This window comes from Panthera onca, chromosome B1, assembly GCF_046562875.1.
Source record: "Panthera onca isolate mPanOnc1 chromosome B1, mPanOnc1 haplotype 2, whole genome shotgun sequence".
Classification (NCBI taxonomy): Eukaryota; Metazoa; Chordata; class Mammalia; order Carnivora; family Felidae; genus Panthera; species Panthera onca.
Genome location: NC_138342.1, coordinates 40438771 through 40453958, shown reverse-complemented (window position 1 = coordinate 40453958; position 15188 = coordinate 40438771). Strand labels below are relative to the sequence as shown.

Genomic DNA, 15188 nt, shown 5'->3' with positions numbered 1-15188 from the left:
CTCCAAGGACATTCTGTTACTGTGATTCATGTTGAAGAGAACTTCCTTTTTTATAATCTGATTCCATCCACACTTTCATTTAATGCCTAATGCATTTAAAGATGATAAAGCATCTGGGCTTTTAGGATAACAGGATTTGATTTGCTAAGAAATTGCCTATTTAGTCAACATTTGGTATGGATGAATTGACTTGTGAATACAGTGTTTAAATGGGTGATTTACACTGGACAGTCCTCATCCCTTCTTTTGGTTGTGGGCTGACTTTTGTGTTGATCCATCATGGTATAGCAGAAGTCACTTCTGCTAACAAGGGTGCTTCACCAAAAAAAAAGGTGAAAGAGAACCAAATGGATTTTCTGAATGCTGGGTTGTATGATGTTGTGAAGGTGTTTTTATAATAAACATAGTATTTGAGAAATAAAGAATGATCAACAGTGTTATTTACAAAACATTCTATCATCTCTGTTTTATTTCACTGATCATTTAATGTGTCTATGAATTACAGAAATAAAGAGCAACAATAATATTATGATTAAATATCATCCTAAATTTTGGGCAGATGGAAGTTACCAGTGTTGTAGACAAACTGAAAAACTAGCACCCGGATGTGAAAAATACAATCTTTTTGAGAGTAGTAAGTATTTATTTTATTTTATAATTATATTGTATGTAGGATGTACATGCTATTGGGATAGTGAAACAGTGACTTGATTTTGATTTTTGATTTTGATTTTGGAAAGGCCATCTTGAATGGCCTTTACATTTTCTAGCACAGTGTATTTTGTAAGAATAATTATATTTAGTTAGCAGGGAGGCCATGTCATGGAATCAAAAGGTCTATTTTTGAGAACTTTTATCATAATAAGGAAGCCTACTTAAAATGACTATTAAAAGCATAAGCCTAAAAAAAAAAAAAAAAAAAAAAAGCATAAGCCTAATGTGGCACCATCAGCAGCTTTTCTTTTTTTTTTTTTTTTAATGTTTATTTATTTTTGAGAGAGACAGGGACAGAATGCGAGTGGGTTAGGGGCAGAGAGAGAGGGAGACATAGAATCCGAAGCAGGCTCCAGGCTTCGAGCTGTCAGCACAGAGCCTGATGTGGGGCTCAAACTCATGAGCTATGAGATCATGACTTGAGCCAAAGTCGGTCGCTCAACCGACTGAGCCACCCAGGCGCCCCTCTTGTTTCTTTTTCCTTTCCTTTCCTTTCCTTTCCTTTCCTTTCCTTTCCTTTCCTTTCCTTTCCTTTCCTTTCCTTTTGAGAGAGAAAGAGAACATGATCAGGGGAGGGGCAGAGGGAGAAGGAGAGAGAGAATCTTAAGCAGGCTCCACACCCAGCATGGAGTTTGTCCAGGGGCTGTGGTCTGAGCTGAAATCAAGGGTCAGAAGCTTAACTGACTGAACCACCCAGGTGCCCCAGGTTTTTTTCCTTCAACTTTATTGAGGTATAATTGGCAAATAAAATTGTAAGATATTTAAAGCATACAGTGTGATGATCTGATGTACTTCTGCATTATGAATAGATCCTTCCCATCGAGTTAATTAAGACATTTATTACCTTACATGTATACCTTTTTATGTGTATGTGTGAGAGTATTTAAGTTGCACATACTCTCTTAGTACATTTCAGTTCTACATTACGGTGTTATCAAGTGTAGTCCCTATGTTATATATTAGACACTCAGACCTTATTTATCTTCTAAGTGAAAATATGTGCCCTCTACCAATATCTTATCTCCTTCCCCCCAACCCTCATCCCCTGGCAGCCACTTTTTCTACTCTCTGTTACCATGAGTTTGACTTTTTTTAAAAAAAATTCCGCGGGGCGCCTGGGTGGCTCAGTCGGTTAAGCGTCCGACTTCAACTCAGGTCATGATCTCGCGGTCTGTGAGTTCGAGCCCCGCGTCGGGCTCTGGGCTGACGGCTCAGAGCCTGGAGCTTCTTCGGATTCTGTGTCTCCCTCTCTCTGACCCTCCCCCGTTCATGCTCTGTCTCTCTCTGTCTCAAAAATAAATAAGCGTTAAAAACATTTGAAAAAAAAAAAATTCCGCATATAAGTGATACCACATGATATTTGTCTTTTTTTCCTGTCTGGACTTACTTCACTTAGTATAACGCCCTCCAGGTTCATCTATGTTGTCGCAAAAGGCAAGATTCCCTTCTTTGTAAAAGCTGAATAAGGTTCCATTGTGTACGTACAAACATACACAGCACATTTTTTTTTTAAATCCGTTCATCTGTTGCTGGACATTTAGGTTGTTTTCATACCTTGGCTACTGTGAATAACACTGCTATGAATATGGGAATGCAGCTATCTCTTCAAGGTACTGATTTCCTTCCCTTTGTGTATGTACCCAGAAGTGGGATTGCTGGGTCATATGCTAGTTCTGTTTTTAATTTCTTGAGGAACCTCCATGCTGTTTTCCAGAGTGGCTGTGCCAGTTTGCGTTCCCACTGACAGTGCACGAGGGTTTCCTTTTCTCTACACCCTCACCAGCATTTGGTCTCTCTTGTGTTTTTGATAATAGTCATTCTAACAGATGTGAGATGTACCTGTTGGCCTGTATGTCTTCTGTATGTCTTCTTTATTTAAAATTTTTTTTTTAATGTTTATTTATTTTTGAGACAGAGAGAGACAGAGCATGAATGGGGGAGGGGCAGAGAGAGAGGGAGACACAGAATCGGAAGCAGCCTCCAGGCTCTGAGCCATCAGCCCAGAGCCTGACGCGAGGCTCGAACTCACGAACCGTGAGATCGTGACCTGAGCTGAAGTCGGACGCTCAACTGACTGAGCCACCCAGGCACCCCTGTATGTCTTCTTTAGACAAATGTTTATTCAGGTCCTTTGTAGCGTCTTTAATTGAATTTTTTCGCTATGGAGTTCTAGGATCTCCTTGTATATTGTAGATATTAACCCTTTATCTGATATGTGGTTTGCAAACATTGTCTCCCCTTGTGTAGGCCGCCTTTCATTCTGTTGATGGTCTCCCTTGCTGAGCAGAAGCTTCTTAACTTGTCATATTCTTACTTGTTTACAAAGAATAAGTCATGGCCCCGATCCCTACGGCATGTATGTAGTCTGTTCAGGAAGGCAAAAAAACAAACCAGCTCTGATAACATTTTAAGGTCTTTTTGGAAATAGTGATACAAGCCACATGCACCAGAGTGAGAGAGTCCAGGTAGATTTCTGGTCTCTGTTCATCTTCACTTTTTGTTAAAACTATCAATCGTTGGTAAATGGCATTTGGACCTATTTTTGTTGTTGTCATTTGCAGGTATAAAAAAAGCACTACCTCCAGCACCAGAAACAAAGAAGGTAGGTGGACTTTGCCTTTTGGAAGCATTTGCAGTTTGTTAAGTAAGTTTATATTCATTCACGTGATTCTGCCCCTCTGCCCCCCCTCCCCCGCCACCCAGTATCATATCACAAACAGATATACTATGGATTTTTGAATTTTTTTGGTGTCAAATAACATTAATTTAATTATATCAGATATTATCATCGGGGACCCTTCCTCATGTGGCATTTTGCTTTTATTTTGGCCTCAAGATTTGTATAAGGGCTGTGGGACGTTAAAGGACTATTTCAGTCTTAAGACCACAGTACTATGCCGAGGAAGTGACTTCAGTGATTTAATGATATGCTTTTGAAGAGTGGGTGAGGTGATTTAATGATATGCTTTTGAAGAGTGGGTGAGGTGATTTAATGATATGCTTTTGAAGAGTGGGTGAGGTGGAAAACCCCATACGGGGTACTTTGGACCCAGACGGTACCTGATCCAATGTGAATCTGGTACGAGTGACTTTGGGTGGATTCCTTAAACCAAGTTCCCTCAGTTGTAAAATGGGAATTTTATACTCTTATTTCATGGGATCAGTATTAAGAATAAAGGAGAAAAAGTGTGTTAGGTACTAAGTGCGTGCCTTGCACATAGTAGGGACGAAGAAGTGCAAATTCCTCTGAGAGGATACCTGGTAAAAGACTCGCTCCCTAGTGTGCCTTTTCCCCATTGCAGGCCATTTGAATGGTGGGTCCACCGTTAGTCCTTTGGTTTCTACTCCCATGTTATCCTTAGCTCTCCCTGGAAGGCCAGCCTTGACACCGAGCAGAGGCTGTTTGATGTTTACAGAGGGGTTTTGCTCGTGTCCTATATTCTGAAACTCATGAGAGAGGTCCAGTAGCATCAACATCATTAAACTCACGGGAAGGTTCCCCGGGTTGTATTATGTAGACTTGAGGTTTCTGCTTTATCCTCTGGTGCTGTGTGGATCACTTAGTGTTTGATTTCGTACCCAGTTTCAAGCAGAATGACTAAATTTTCAGATGTTGTCTCCTCTTCTTAGCGAAGGCCTCCCCCACCAATTCCACCTGAGGAAGAAGATAATAGTGAAGAAATCGTTGTAGCCATGTATGATTTCCAAGCGACAGAAGCACATGATCTCAGATTAGAGAGAGGCCAAGAGTATATTATATTAGAAAAGAATGATGTTCATTGGTGGAGAGCAAGAGATAAATACGGGTAAGTTCTTCCTCTCTGTGTATGGCACACAAAGCGGGGGGTCGGGGTGGGGGTGAAGTGCTGAGCAAGAAGAGAATTGTCTGTAACAATCATGTAATGAGACTGGTTCAGCCAGCAAGTAATGGAAGTACACATCGTTACTTTGCAGTAACAAAATGTAGTCTCAGTAATGACTCAATAAATGTAAATGGATCAACCACTTCTTTCCAGAAATTAGAATGTATCACATTGGTCTCTTTCTCATTCATTATGTGTTTAATTAGATAACTTTGATCTTGGGGGAATGATATTTTACGCTTTTCTCCCCTGAGGTAAGTGATCTTACATTTTTCTAAGAGGGAGAATGTGTGTGTGTGCTTGTGCGTGCATGCATGTGTGTATGTATAAAATACATGTATACACACATATGCAAGAAATTTAAAAACAAGCATTATTTATACAAGATAATTTTGGATTTAAAGGAACCGTCCTTTCAACTTTATTATTGGTAAGTAATGAATAGATCTGGATAAATGTAGAGGATGAGCATCCTTTAGGCTTCATTAAGGAAACTCTATCCTTTGCTTGCCTCTGAAATATAATCCTGTTTATATTCTGAGTCCTTATGGATAAAAAGAGGAGGACTTTTTGCTCTGGACAGAGCATACCCTCCCTCCAAATCTACTTTCTCACCTCCTTGCCCCATTCTCAATTCCAGTTCTCTATTCCTCACTTCACCTGTGGACTGATTTACCAATCTTCCCGGTTGTTTTTTTCTAGAGTATTTAAAAGTAAATTCAAATCATTTTGTCAATTTCACCCCTAAGTCTAACTGCTAAAGATGTTTTTGAACAACTACCATGTTGTTATCATACTTAATGATAATTTAAAAAAATACCATCTGTAGGGGCGCCTGGGTGGCTCAGTCAGTTGAGCATCCGACTTCAGCTCAGGTCATGATCTCGCGGTCCGTGAGTTCGAGCCCCGCGTCGGGCTCTGGGCTGATGGCTCAGAGCCTGGAGCCTGCTTCCGGTTCTGTGTCTCCCTCTCTCTCTGCCCCTCCCCCATTCATGCTCTGTCTCTCTCTGTCTCAAAAATAAATAAACGTTAAAAAAAATTAAAAAAATAAATAAATAAATAAAAAATACCATCTGTAGACTTTCCCTTAGCATTTTCAGGACTGAAAGAAGAGTACAAATGAAAGCCCACATATCATGTATCTAAGTATTTTGAAGTTATAAGTCAAGCCGACAGACTGGTCAATAAAATATCATTTATCCTCTAACCTGACAAACGTACCTTCAAAATGACAAGGAGGCAAGGTTTGAATTAAGAGTCCCATGCCAGAAGGTGACAGTGCATGGAGGGCTGACTCCCTGGCGTACCTTCCTTTCCTCTTCCCTTCTACCTCGGTTCTGTCTCACGTGTACCATATGGATCTCCCAGCCATACGTCTAAGCTCTGTCCACATAGTTTATAAGAGCCACTCCCCAACTTGGCCACCCTTGGACCTGGGCTGAAGGAGTTGCACATAACTAGCATAATTTATTTTTCAGAGTCTGCAAGGTGAAAGGTCTGTGTTGGCCTTAGCAATGGACAGAGAGTTTGGGGGTCCTAGTTACCCAGATGATGGTCTAGAAGAGGACTGAGGGAGCATGGACTTTAGCATGCTCTTAGAAGTGTGAGACCACGACAGGGACCTCTCTGATCAAGGTCTAAGGATAGTACCAATTATGTAATTCCATTTTTCCCTGAGTAGCTCTAATATGTATTTATACAGTTTAAGTAAGACTAAAACAAGGTCCACATACTGCATTTGAGCTGATAGGTCTCTCTTTTGTTCTACAACAGCCCCCATCCTTTTTTTTTTTTTTTTTTTTTTTTTTGATTTATTGATGAAACCAGGTCATTTACCCTATGAAATGAGCCACAATCTAGATTAAACTAAATGCTTTCACATGGCGTCATCTAATATGTCTCTGTGTCCTGTATTTCCTGCAAATTGTAATCTAGAGGCTTGATCACATTAGAAGTTGATATCTGGTTGTCCCACTTCTAATGATGTGAAGATTACTCAGTGGTTCAGGTGATGAAAAAACTCATCACGATTGCACCTAATGATTTTGGCATTCATTAGTGATTACTGCTTAGATCCATTATTTCATTAGGGATTGTAAAATGATAATTTTCTGACTCTTCATTCCGTCTACATTTATTAATTCTCTAAAGAAGAACTGCCTCATCAGCCAGTTCATTTAGTTTGTGCAGCAAAGGCAAGAGAAATGTTTGATTCTTTCCTTTTACCAATTTTAGTGCGTTGATAACTGAGCTTCCTCTAGTGATAACAATGGTACCCAATTATTTTTTTTAAGTATTATTATGGATGCATATTGCAACCATTGCAGTCATTATTCTTTTTGCTTGAATTGTCCCATCATAGGTGAGTGGTAGCTGTTTTTGGTTGGGATCACTTAAAACAATTTTTTTAATGTTTTATTTTATATTTGAGAGAGAGAAAGAGAGAGAGAGAGAGAGAGAGAGAGAGAGCAGGGGAGGGGCAGAGAGAGAGGGAGACACAGAATCCTAAGCAGGCTCCAGACTCTGAGCTGTCAGCACAGAGCCCGACATGGGGCTCAAACTACTGAACTGTGAGATCATGACCTGAGCCGAAGTCAGACGCTCAACCGACTGAGTCACCCAGGTGCTCCTGGTTGGGATCACTTTAATCTTTCTTAGAGTCCTTGCTTTCTGGGTAAAATAAAACAGCTCAAGTTCATCTTGTATTTTTCCTGGCCAAACCTGCAATTTGCCATTTTCCTGAGGAATGCTGCCTCTTAGTGAGTTAATCTTTGGACAATAATCAGAGTGCTAGGATTCTAATTACTACTTGATTGTCATTGTTTCTAGGCCTTTTCAGTGCAACAGAGCTACGTGTGTGTATTATGAGTTCTTACTAATAGTTCAAATTCAAATTAAAAAAAAAATTTTTTTTTTAACGTTTATTTATTTTGAGACAGAGAGAGACAGAGAGAGACAGAGCATGAACAGGGGAGGGGCAGAGAGAGAGGGAGACATAGAATCTGAAACAGGCTCCGGGCTCTGAGCTGTCAGCACAGAGTCCGTTGCAGGACTCGAACTCACGGACCGTGAGATCATGACCTGAGCCGAAGTCAGACGCTTAACCGACCGAGCCACCCAGGCGCCCCCGAATTCAAATTTAAGATTACTAGGGTTTTACTCAATTTTTAAAATTGTATACATGTATGCCTTTTATCTTACACTGATAATCTGGGCTCCTACCAAGAGTGTACCTATTATGAGTGGGTTTTTTTGGCTAAAAATTTTTTTAATTAAATTTTTTAAATTAAAAAAATTTTCCCAGTTTTATTGAAGTATGATTGATAAGTGAAAATTACATATATTTAAGGTGTACAACACAATGTTGTAATATATGTGTGCATTGTGAAGTGATTTCCACAATCAAATTAGAAGACCCATCATCTCACATAGTTACCTCTTCATGAGCATTTGAGATTTTCTCTAACAGATTTCAGGTATGAGGTCTTCTTCAGCTGTAATGTGTAAGAGTTATGAGGGGTAAAACTGAAATTTCCTCGGCCTCACATAGGCCCTCTCATTCAGTTCCCTTGGGGTATGACCCAAGAATTTGCCTTTGTAACAAGTGGCCCAGGTGATGTTGATATAGAGGTCAGGGACTACTGTGAAACAATGCTCTCCACAGATGTTTGGGACTATTGACAAGATGGGTGTTTTTATCTAACATTTTAACTTTTCTCAAATAGAGATTTCTTTAAAACATCCCAAGAATTCAAGGGAAGCATCGTGAAATGTTAGGAAGGGCTCTGAACCTAGTCACAAGTTCAGATTTTAAGTTCTGACCCTGTTACTGACTAGCTTTGGGACCTGAAGAAAATCCCTTAATCTTTCTAAGCTTCATTTTCCTCACCAGGAAGTGGGTACAGTAGTGCCTGCCTACCTCACAATTTTAGGGAAGGCCAAACGAGGAAGTACTTTGTAAAGCATCAAATGCTATAGGTATATTGAATTATTGGGGGTTAGCTAGTTTTTCTTGAAGCTTTAGGCAATATAATGCTTTCATGATTTCATAAAGGCAATAATCTTTCTTTTAATAACTTCTCAGTAAAATAATTTCAGTTTACTTAAAAGTATTTTCCTTCCTTCCAGGAGTGAAGGATACATCCCAAGTAATTATGTAACGGGAAAGAAATCGAACAACTTAGACCAATATGAGTAAGTAAATGGTTTTTTTGTGAATGTGGAGAACCAGAAAATGTTTTCATTTTCCTAGTTATGTAAGGCACTTTGGAGATGAATAGATATCTTTCCTGAAGTCAGTTGTACAGAGTGGATGTTGTGAGAATTAGTTTCTCTAAATAGGCTTTACCTGAAGGTACTATGTATGAATGCAGTTACACGGGCAAATATAATTGAATTTATTTTAAACAAATCACAGCTTAGCTGACTTTGAAATACAGATCATTGTTCATTCATTCAGGAAATCAGAATACAGTTTCCAAGAGTGGCCTTAAAAAAAAAAAACAAACATGTTTGTTTCTTTTCTTTTGCTATGATAGCAATATGATCATAGCAATATGATAGCAATATGTTTAAAATACGAAAAATGTTAATAAAAATTACTCATAAATCAACTAGAGTTGGCCCGTGTTAACATTAGCATATTTCCGTTCAGTTTTTTTTTTTTTAACTATTATTTAAGGAGCAGAATCATGCTGTGTATGTTTTGTATCCTTTTTGTTCCACTTCACAGTATATTATGAATTGAATTTTCCTCATGCCATTAGGTATTCTTCAAAAACATTTTCATAATTGCATTATGTTTCATTCAGTCACAAATTCATCAGATATTTACTGAGATCCTAGCATGTATGAGGCACTGTGCTAGGCCTTAGCGCATACAACGAGGCACATGCCACATAGATGTGTGATATTTTATATAACCATTGCCTTATTTGTAAGGCACTGTGCTGTGTAGCATCTTTGCTCTGTAACGTTAACTGGGATATCCTCTTTTTGCTTATTGTCTTCAGCGAGGTCTCTAAAAATTTACGTACTGGTCTAAAGGGTAGTGATGAACTTGTTAGGACTCCTAATGCATGCTGTCAAATTGCTTTCCACAGAAGGCAATGGGCACACTATTTATAAGCCCACTAGCAGTGCGTGGCCAGGTTTTAATGAGAAGCTCATATATACCAGATACTCTTCTGTGGTCATTCTGAGGGGGTCATTCTGATGCTTCATTCACTTATTTAAAAACACCACCATCACCACCACCAACAAAAAGCTGTCTCCTCTGTCCGTATCAGTGCCCGTAAGGTGGATGTACCTTAAAATCTAGAAAAAGATTAATAGCCCTCGGTGGTGTGATCCCCCAAAGTTGTTTTAGAAGTAGATGAGTTATAAAAAATATGTAAAATAAATAGTGTTTCTGTTCTTAAATAAATTCTAGGAAAAAATACCAAAATCTTTAGAATTAGGGAAGGTACTAAACAGTGAAAACTTGGACCTTATTTTCTTTTTTCTTTTTTTTAAAGTTTATTTATTTATTTTGATAGAGAGAGCATGTGCACAAGTGGGGGAGGGGCAGAGAGAGAGGGAGAATCCTAGAGAATCCCAAGCAGGCTCTGCGCTAACAGTGCAGAGCCCAATGCAGGACCTCATCCCACCAATCGTGAGATCATGACTTGAGCCGAAATCAATAGTTGGCTGCTTAATCGACTGAGCCACCCAGGCACCCTTGGACCCTACTGTAAAGTGATCTGACTGACAGTCAGCGAAAGACAGATATCATATGTTTTCCCTCATATGTGGAACTCGAGAAACTTAACAGAAGACCAAGGGGGAAGGGAAAGGGAAAAAATAGTTACAAGCAGAGAGGGAGGGAGGCAAACCAAAAGAGACTCTTAAATACAGAGAACAAACTGAGGGTTGACGGGGAGGGCAGGGGAGAGGGGAAAGTGGGTGATGGGCATTGAGGAGGGCACTGGGTGTGATATGTAAGCGATGGACCACAGGAATCTACCCCCAAAACCAAGAGCACACTGTATATAGTTGACAATAAATTATATTTAGAAAAATGAATAAAGTGATCTGACTGAGACATAACTGATGATTTGAAGAGGGTTATGCTTGGAAGCCAGATAGTCCTTGTCTAATTGTGAGAACTCCCCTGATTCTTGGGATTACAAATCAGGATTTTATGAAGGTTGTGATTCATTGCCATGAATTTTTTGGATTTATCTTAGTTTGGAAATGCCCTCTCTTCTAAGGGACTCTCCTCCTACTCTGTGTGACTAAATGAATTTGCCATGTACAGTCTCTGGTATGGGAATCCCCTCAGCCCTCTGCCCAGGGTCAAGGATTCCACATGGCCTGTGCCATGCCTCGCTCAACAAGAACAAAACCTGTTTTCAGTGTAGACAATCAGAGATCCCCCCTCTTCTCCCTCTGTTTTCCCACGCCAAGATTTGTGTTGTTCTCTGCTACAGCCCATGCTGTAACACATCTCAAATGTTCCCAGGGTTTAAAAAAGCCTTTTGCCAGCTCTTGAATCAAGAGCTCTCCTGCTGTTTTTTGGGACCCAGGAGTCCCAGGCAACAGACAGTCCATGGGGCTGGACTCAGGATTGCCAGGCCCGAGGCTCCCAGGGCCAGCAGAATCTAGTTCTGACCTCCACATCCAGGTAACAGTTTGAAGAGGAGAGAGTCAAAGGAGCTGCTGCAGGAAAGAAAGTGGGTTCATGGTGATGGTTATGACAAGTTCTTGGTGGAAGGATGTTAAAGGAAGAAGGTGATAGAAATGAAAGGGCCCTTAGAATAGGGCAAAGTCTAGGATAAAAGGCTTTGAGTGGGTGGCTCAGGGGAAAAGGGTCAAATTACAGAACCAGCAAAGAATCATAGCTGGTTGGTTTGTTTCTGGTTTTCCATCATTTACACTGGTTGTCTTTTTTTTTTGTTGTTGTTAAGTTTGTTTATTTACTTTTTGAGAGAGAGAGGGAGAGAGAGAGAAACCACAAGTGGGAGAGCAGCAGAGAGAGACGGAGAGAGAGAAGCCCGAGCAGGCTCCATGCTGACACGGGGCTCCATCTCACAAACCGTTGAGATCTTGACCTGAGCTGAAATCGAGAGTTGGATGCTTAACCAGCGGAGCCAACCAGGCGCCTCCCTTTCACAGAGACATTTGTGTGACCGGCTAGGACAGATGTACGTGGGCCAGCACCAGCCCTTTTGCTCCTTCATGTTTACCCATGTGCAGAGTTCCTCTTGCCAGGATGAGTTCAGCAGAGCCATCAGTGGCCTTCCTGTCTCGCCTGGTGATAAGCATCATAGAAGAGAGAGAGAAGCTACAATGGGCCATTGGGAAATACCACTAATTGATTCATCAGTTTGTTCCTCACTCCTTCCTCCTTTCCTTCCTTCAACATATTCTTAAAGGTCTGAGTTTACATCCTAGGGAGGAGAAATGTCCTTTCTGGGGAATCCGCAAATGCCAGAAAAAGCACTGCTTAGGGCAGGATTTCAAAAAGCCTGCCTGCCCTTTGTACCATGGATTCCTTTTCTTTCTTATTTCCTTTTTCCCTTCCCAGGAGTTGAATGTACTAGATGAAGAAAGGACTCTTTCTTTCTCTGTTTCCTCCTGAGAGCCACAAGTTAGCCTTAACTGTTTTCTTGCATCTGAATGTGAGACTAACTCTCCATTGCTTACTCCTGCTGTGAAGATGTGGGTTTGAATCTTTGTTATTTACAAAGAAAATTTTTTTCCAATCTTTCAGGTTCTGCTCGTTTATAATATATGCCATGAGAACTCCAGTTGCCTTTCCTTAATTAATTTTTGGCTTTTTTGGCATTCTGATGAATGTTTCTTATATCAGTGGAAAAGCTCAGGGACAGAATCCATTATGTTCTCCTCATTTATTGTATCTCTCTATTGCTTTACGGAAGTTGATTGATTACAACTGCAATTTCGTTAAACTTGGTCTCAGTTCATAAAATGGGGTCCACGGCAATGAGATCTTAATGCCCATAATTCTGGTTAATCACCCCAGGCTCCAAATAAAATAAGAGCCATCAGCTTGTACAGAGATTGTAGTTAGGCTGCTACGAGTGCATAAAAGCATCCAGACCAAAAAAAGGATCTTGTATTATATTTTGGTCTCTGTATTTTTCCCTTTATATTCACTTGTCTCAGGGTACTTCCTGCGTCAAAAGCAGGTGCTGGTTCTTTTATAATCAAGCTGAACCAGTGGTAGAAAATCCAGATGTCCAGAGGGGCCTGTCTGGTTTCATAACATTAGAAGCCTCAGGAAATAAGACTGTGATGGAGGGTTCTCTGCTCACTGAAGGGCATCTAAAACAAACAGATCAAAACAAACAACAAAAGTTTAAAAACAAACGCCAAAGGAAATGGCCTGAGTTCATGTTCTTTGGCCTCTCTCATGGAGAGATTGGGCTGGGGGGCAGCAGGGAGAGGAGAGAGTATCTCAGAGGATGAGGTGGGAGATGGCAGTTTCCATCTTTCCTTGGGAAAGATTTCCCAGGGGTTAAGAAGGGGCACTGATCTGCAGGGGTTTGGGGTCGTTGCACAGAGTGGTGACAGAACCTGGTGGGAGGGCTGGCGTCGCTGCTTGTCAATAGCAGTATTCCTACGGCAGAGACTCAGGTGACCGCCAGGGTGTGGGGCTGTGCTACAACTAGTAAGTCTAGAAAACTCAGGAGGCCTATTCTTCTGTTTTGCTGTCTTTCTTTTGACACTTGGGGCCTTTGTGAAATTCAGTGGGAGAGCCTCCATTATGACTTGCAATGAAATCTACTGCCTATTGGTGGGATAGGGGCTTGGGGTAAGTTTTAATTTGAATTAAATACAGTAGTGAAAGTAGGATGATGTTTCCTGCATGTTTGAATCTGTGGAGTAAAATTCATTCTTGTTATTATTACAGAAAAATTGGAAATGATTTTTATGTTAAATAACCAAGAATGGTTTAAATAAATTATGGCATAGCCATACCACGATGCCTAGAACTATATTGCTTTGCAAAGATGTCTGTCCATACACTATTATATAAAAAGTTCTGGTTATGATATAGCAAGTATAGCTTGATCCCACTTTAATAACAAAATATGAGTGTTGGCATATGTACATATCGTCATAATAACATGAGTAGGGAAAGTCTGAAGGTATGTATACCCAAATGTTATTAGTGATTGTCTATATCATTGAGATTATGAGTAATGTCTTGTTGTCACTTATTGTATTTATTATTGATGAGCAGTGTTACCTGGTTAAGCCTAGAGAGAATAATCGTAGAGAATTGTAAAAACCTGAGGCCTTAAATGTACTTTCTTTTCTGTTCAGATGGTATTGCAGAAACACGAATAGAAGCAAAGCAGAGCAACTCCTTAGAAGTGAAGTAAGTTTTTGTACTTGTTTTGTGAGTTCGGTTTCAGTGCAAATTAATTGTAACAAATCTCTGAGAAGTGATTTCACGTATCTGTTTCTAAAGACTAAAAAATACTGTGATGTAAGTGGTCCTTTTTAATCATTTAAAATTGAGTATTTGTGTACTGTTAGTTTCTTGGGGCCACCAAAACAAGGTACCACAGACTGAGTGGTTTAAACAACAGAAGTGCATTGTTGCATGGTTCTAGAGGTTAGATGGAAGTCTGGAATCCAGAGGCCAGCAGGGTTGGCTCCTTCTGAGGGCTGTGAGGGAGGGATCTGTTTCAGGCCTTCCACCTTTTTTTCCCTCTGTTCCATCCTTCACGCATATCCGTCTCTGTGTCCAAATTTCCCCCCCCTTTTTTTTTTTTTAATATTTATCTATTTTTGACAGAGAGAGAGAGTGAGTGGGAGAGAGGCAGAGAGAGAGGAAGACACAGAATTCGAAGCAGGCTCCAGGCTCTGAGCTGTCAGCACAGAGCCTGATGTGGGGCTCAAACTCATAAGCCATGAGATCATGACCTGAGCCAAAGTCAGACACATAACCAACTAAGCCACCCAGGTGCCCCCCAAATTTCCTTTTCATATAAGGACTCCATCATATTGGATTAGGGCCCAGTCTATTGATCTCATTTCAATTCAGTTCCCTCTGTAAATCTCTAAATATGGTTAGGACTCCAACATATCTTTTTTGAGTGGGAGACAATTAAATCCATACCAATAGGTAACAACTAGTACATGGGTAACATTTTCTTTACTTCCTTTCTCACTAATTTATTATTTGCTACCTTGATTTTAGTACTTAAATGTGTTTTTCCTTTTTGCTTGAAGTTATTTGTTTTAAAATAATTTATATCAGTATTACATGATATCTATTATAAATGAAGTTTTTATTTATTTATTTTTATTTTTTTTAATGTTTATTTTTGAGAGAGAGAGAGGTGGGGGGAGGGCAGAGAGAGAGGGAGACACAGAATCTGAAGCAGGCTCCAGGCTCTGAGCTGTCAGCACAGAGCCTGATGCGGGGCTGGAACCCCTGAACCACGAGATCATGACCTGAGCTGAAGTCGGATGCTTAACTGACTGAGCCACCCAGGCACCCCATAAATGAAGTTTGATTAAGTATTTAGTTGCCTTTAGAAATAAATAAGCCAAATAATAGTAAGTAATAAGTGTGCTAAAATTCTTACACTT

The 15188-nt window shown here is 40.1% G+C and overlaps 1 protein-coding gene across 3 annotated transcripts in view; it reads left to right on the top strand.

Annotated features, from left to right (window-relative positions):
* Window positions 1-15188, top strand: part of TEC (tec protein tyrosine kinase) — a 123515-nt gene that overhangs the window by 89016 nt on the left and 19311 nt on the right. For 2 of the 3 annotated variants that reach the window (XM_078446137.2, XM_078446135.2), the window contains exons 5-9: window positions 506-634; window positions 3276-3316; window positions 4345-4520; window positions 8706-8771; window positions 13911-13965. In XM_078446137.2, the coding sequence (XP_078302263.1) occupies window positions 506-634; window positions 3276-3316; window positions 4345-4520; window positions 8706-8771; window positions 13911-13965 (467 nt within the window). The remainder of the gene's footprint in view (window positions 1-505; window positions 635-3275; window positions 3317-4344; window positions 4521-8705; window positions 8772-13910; window positions 13966-15188) is intronic. The other variant, XM_078446136.2, reaches the window with a different exon arrangement.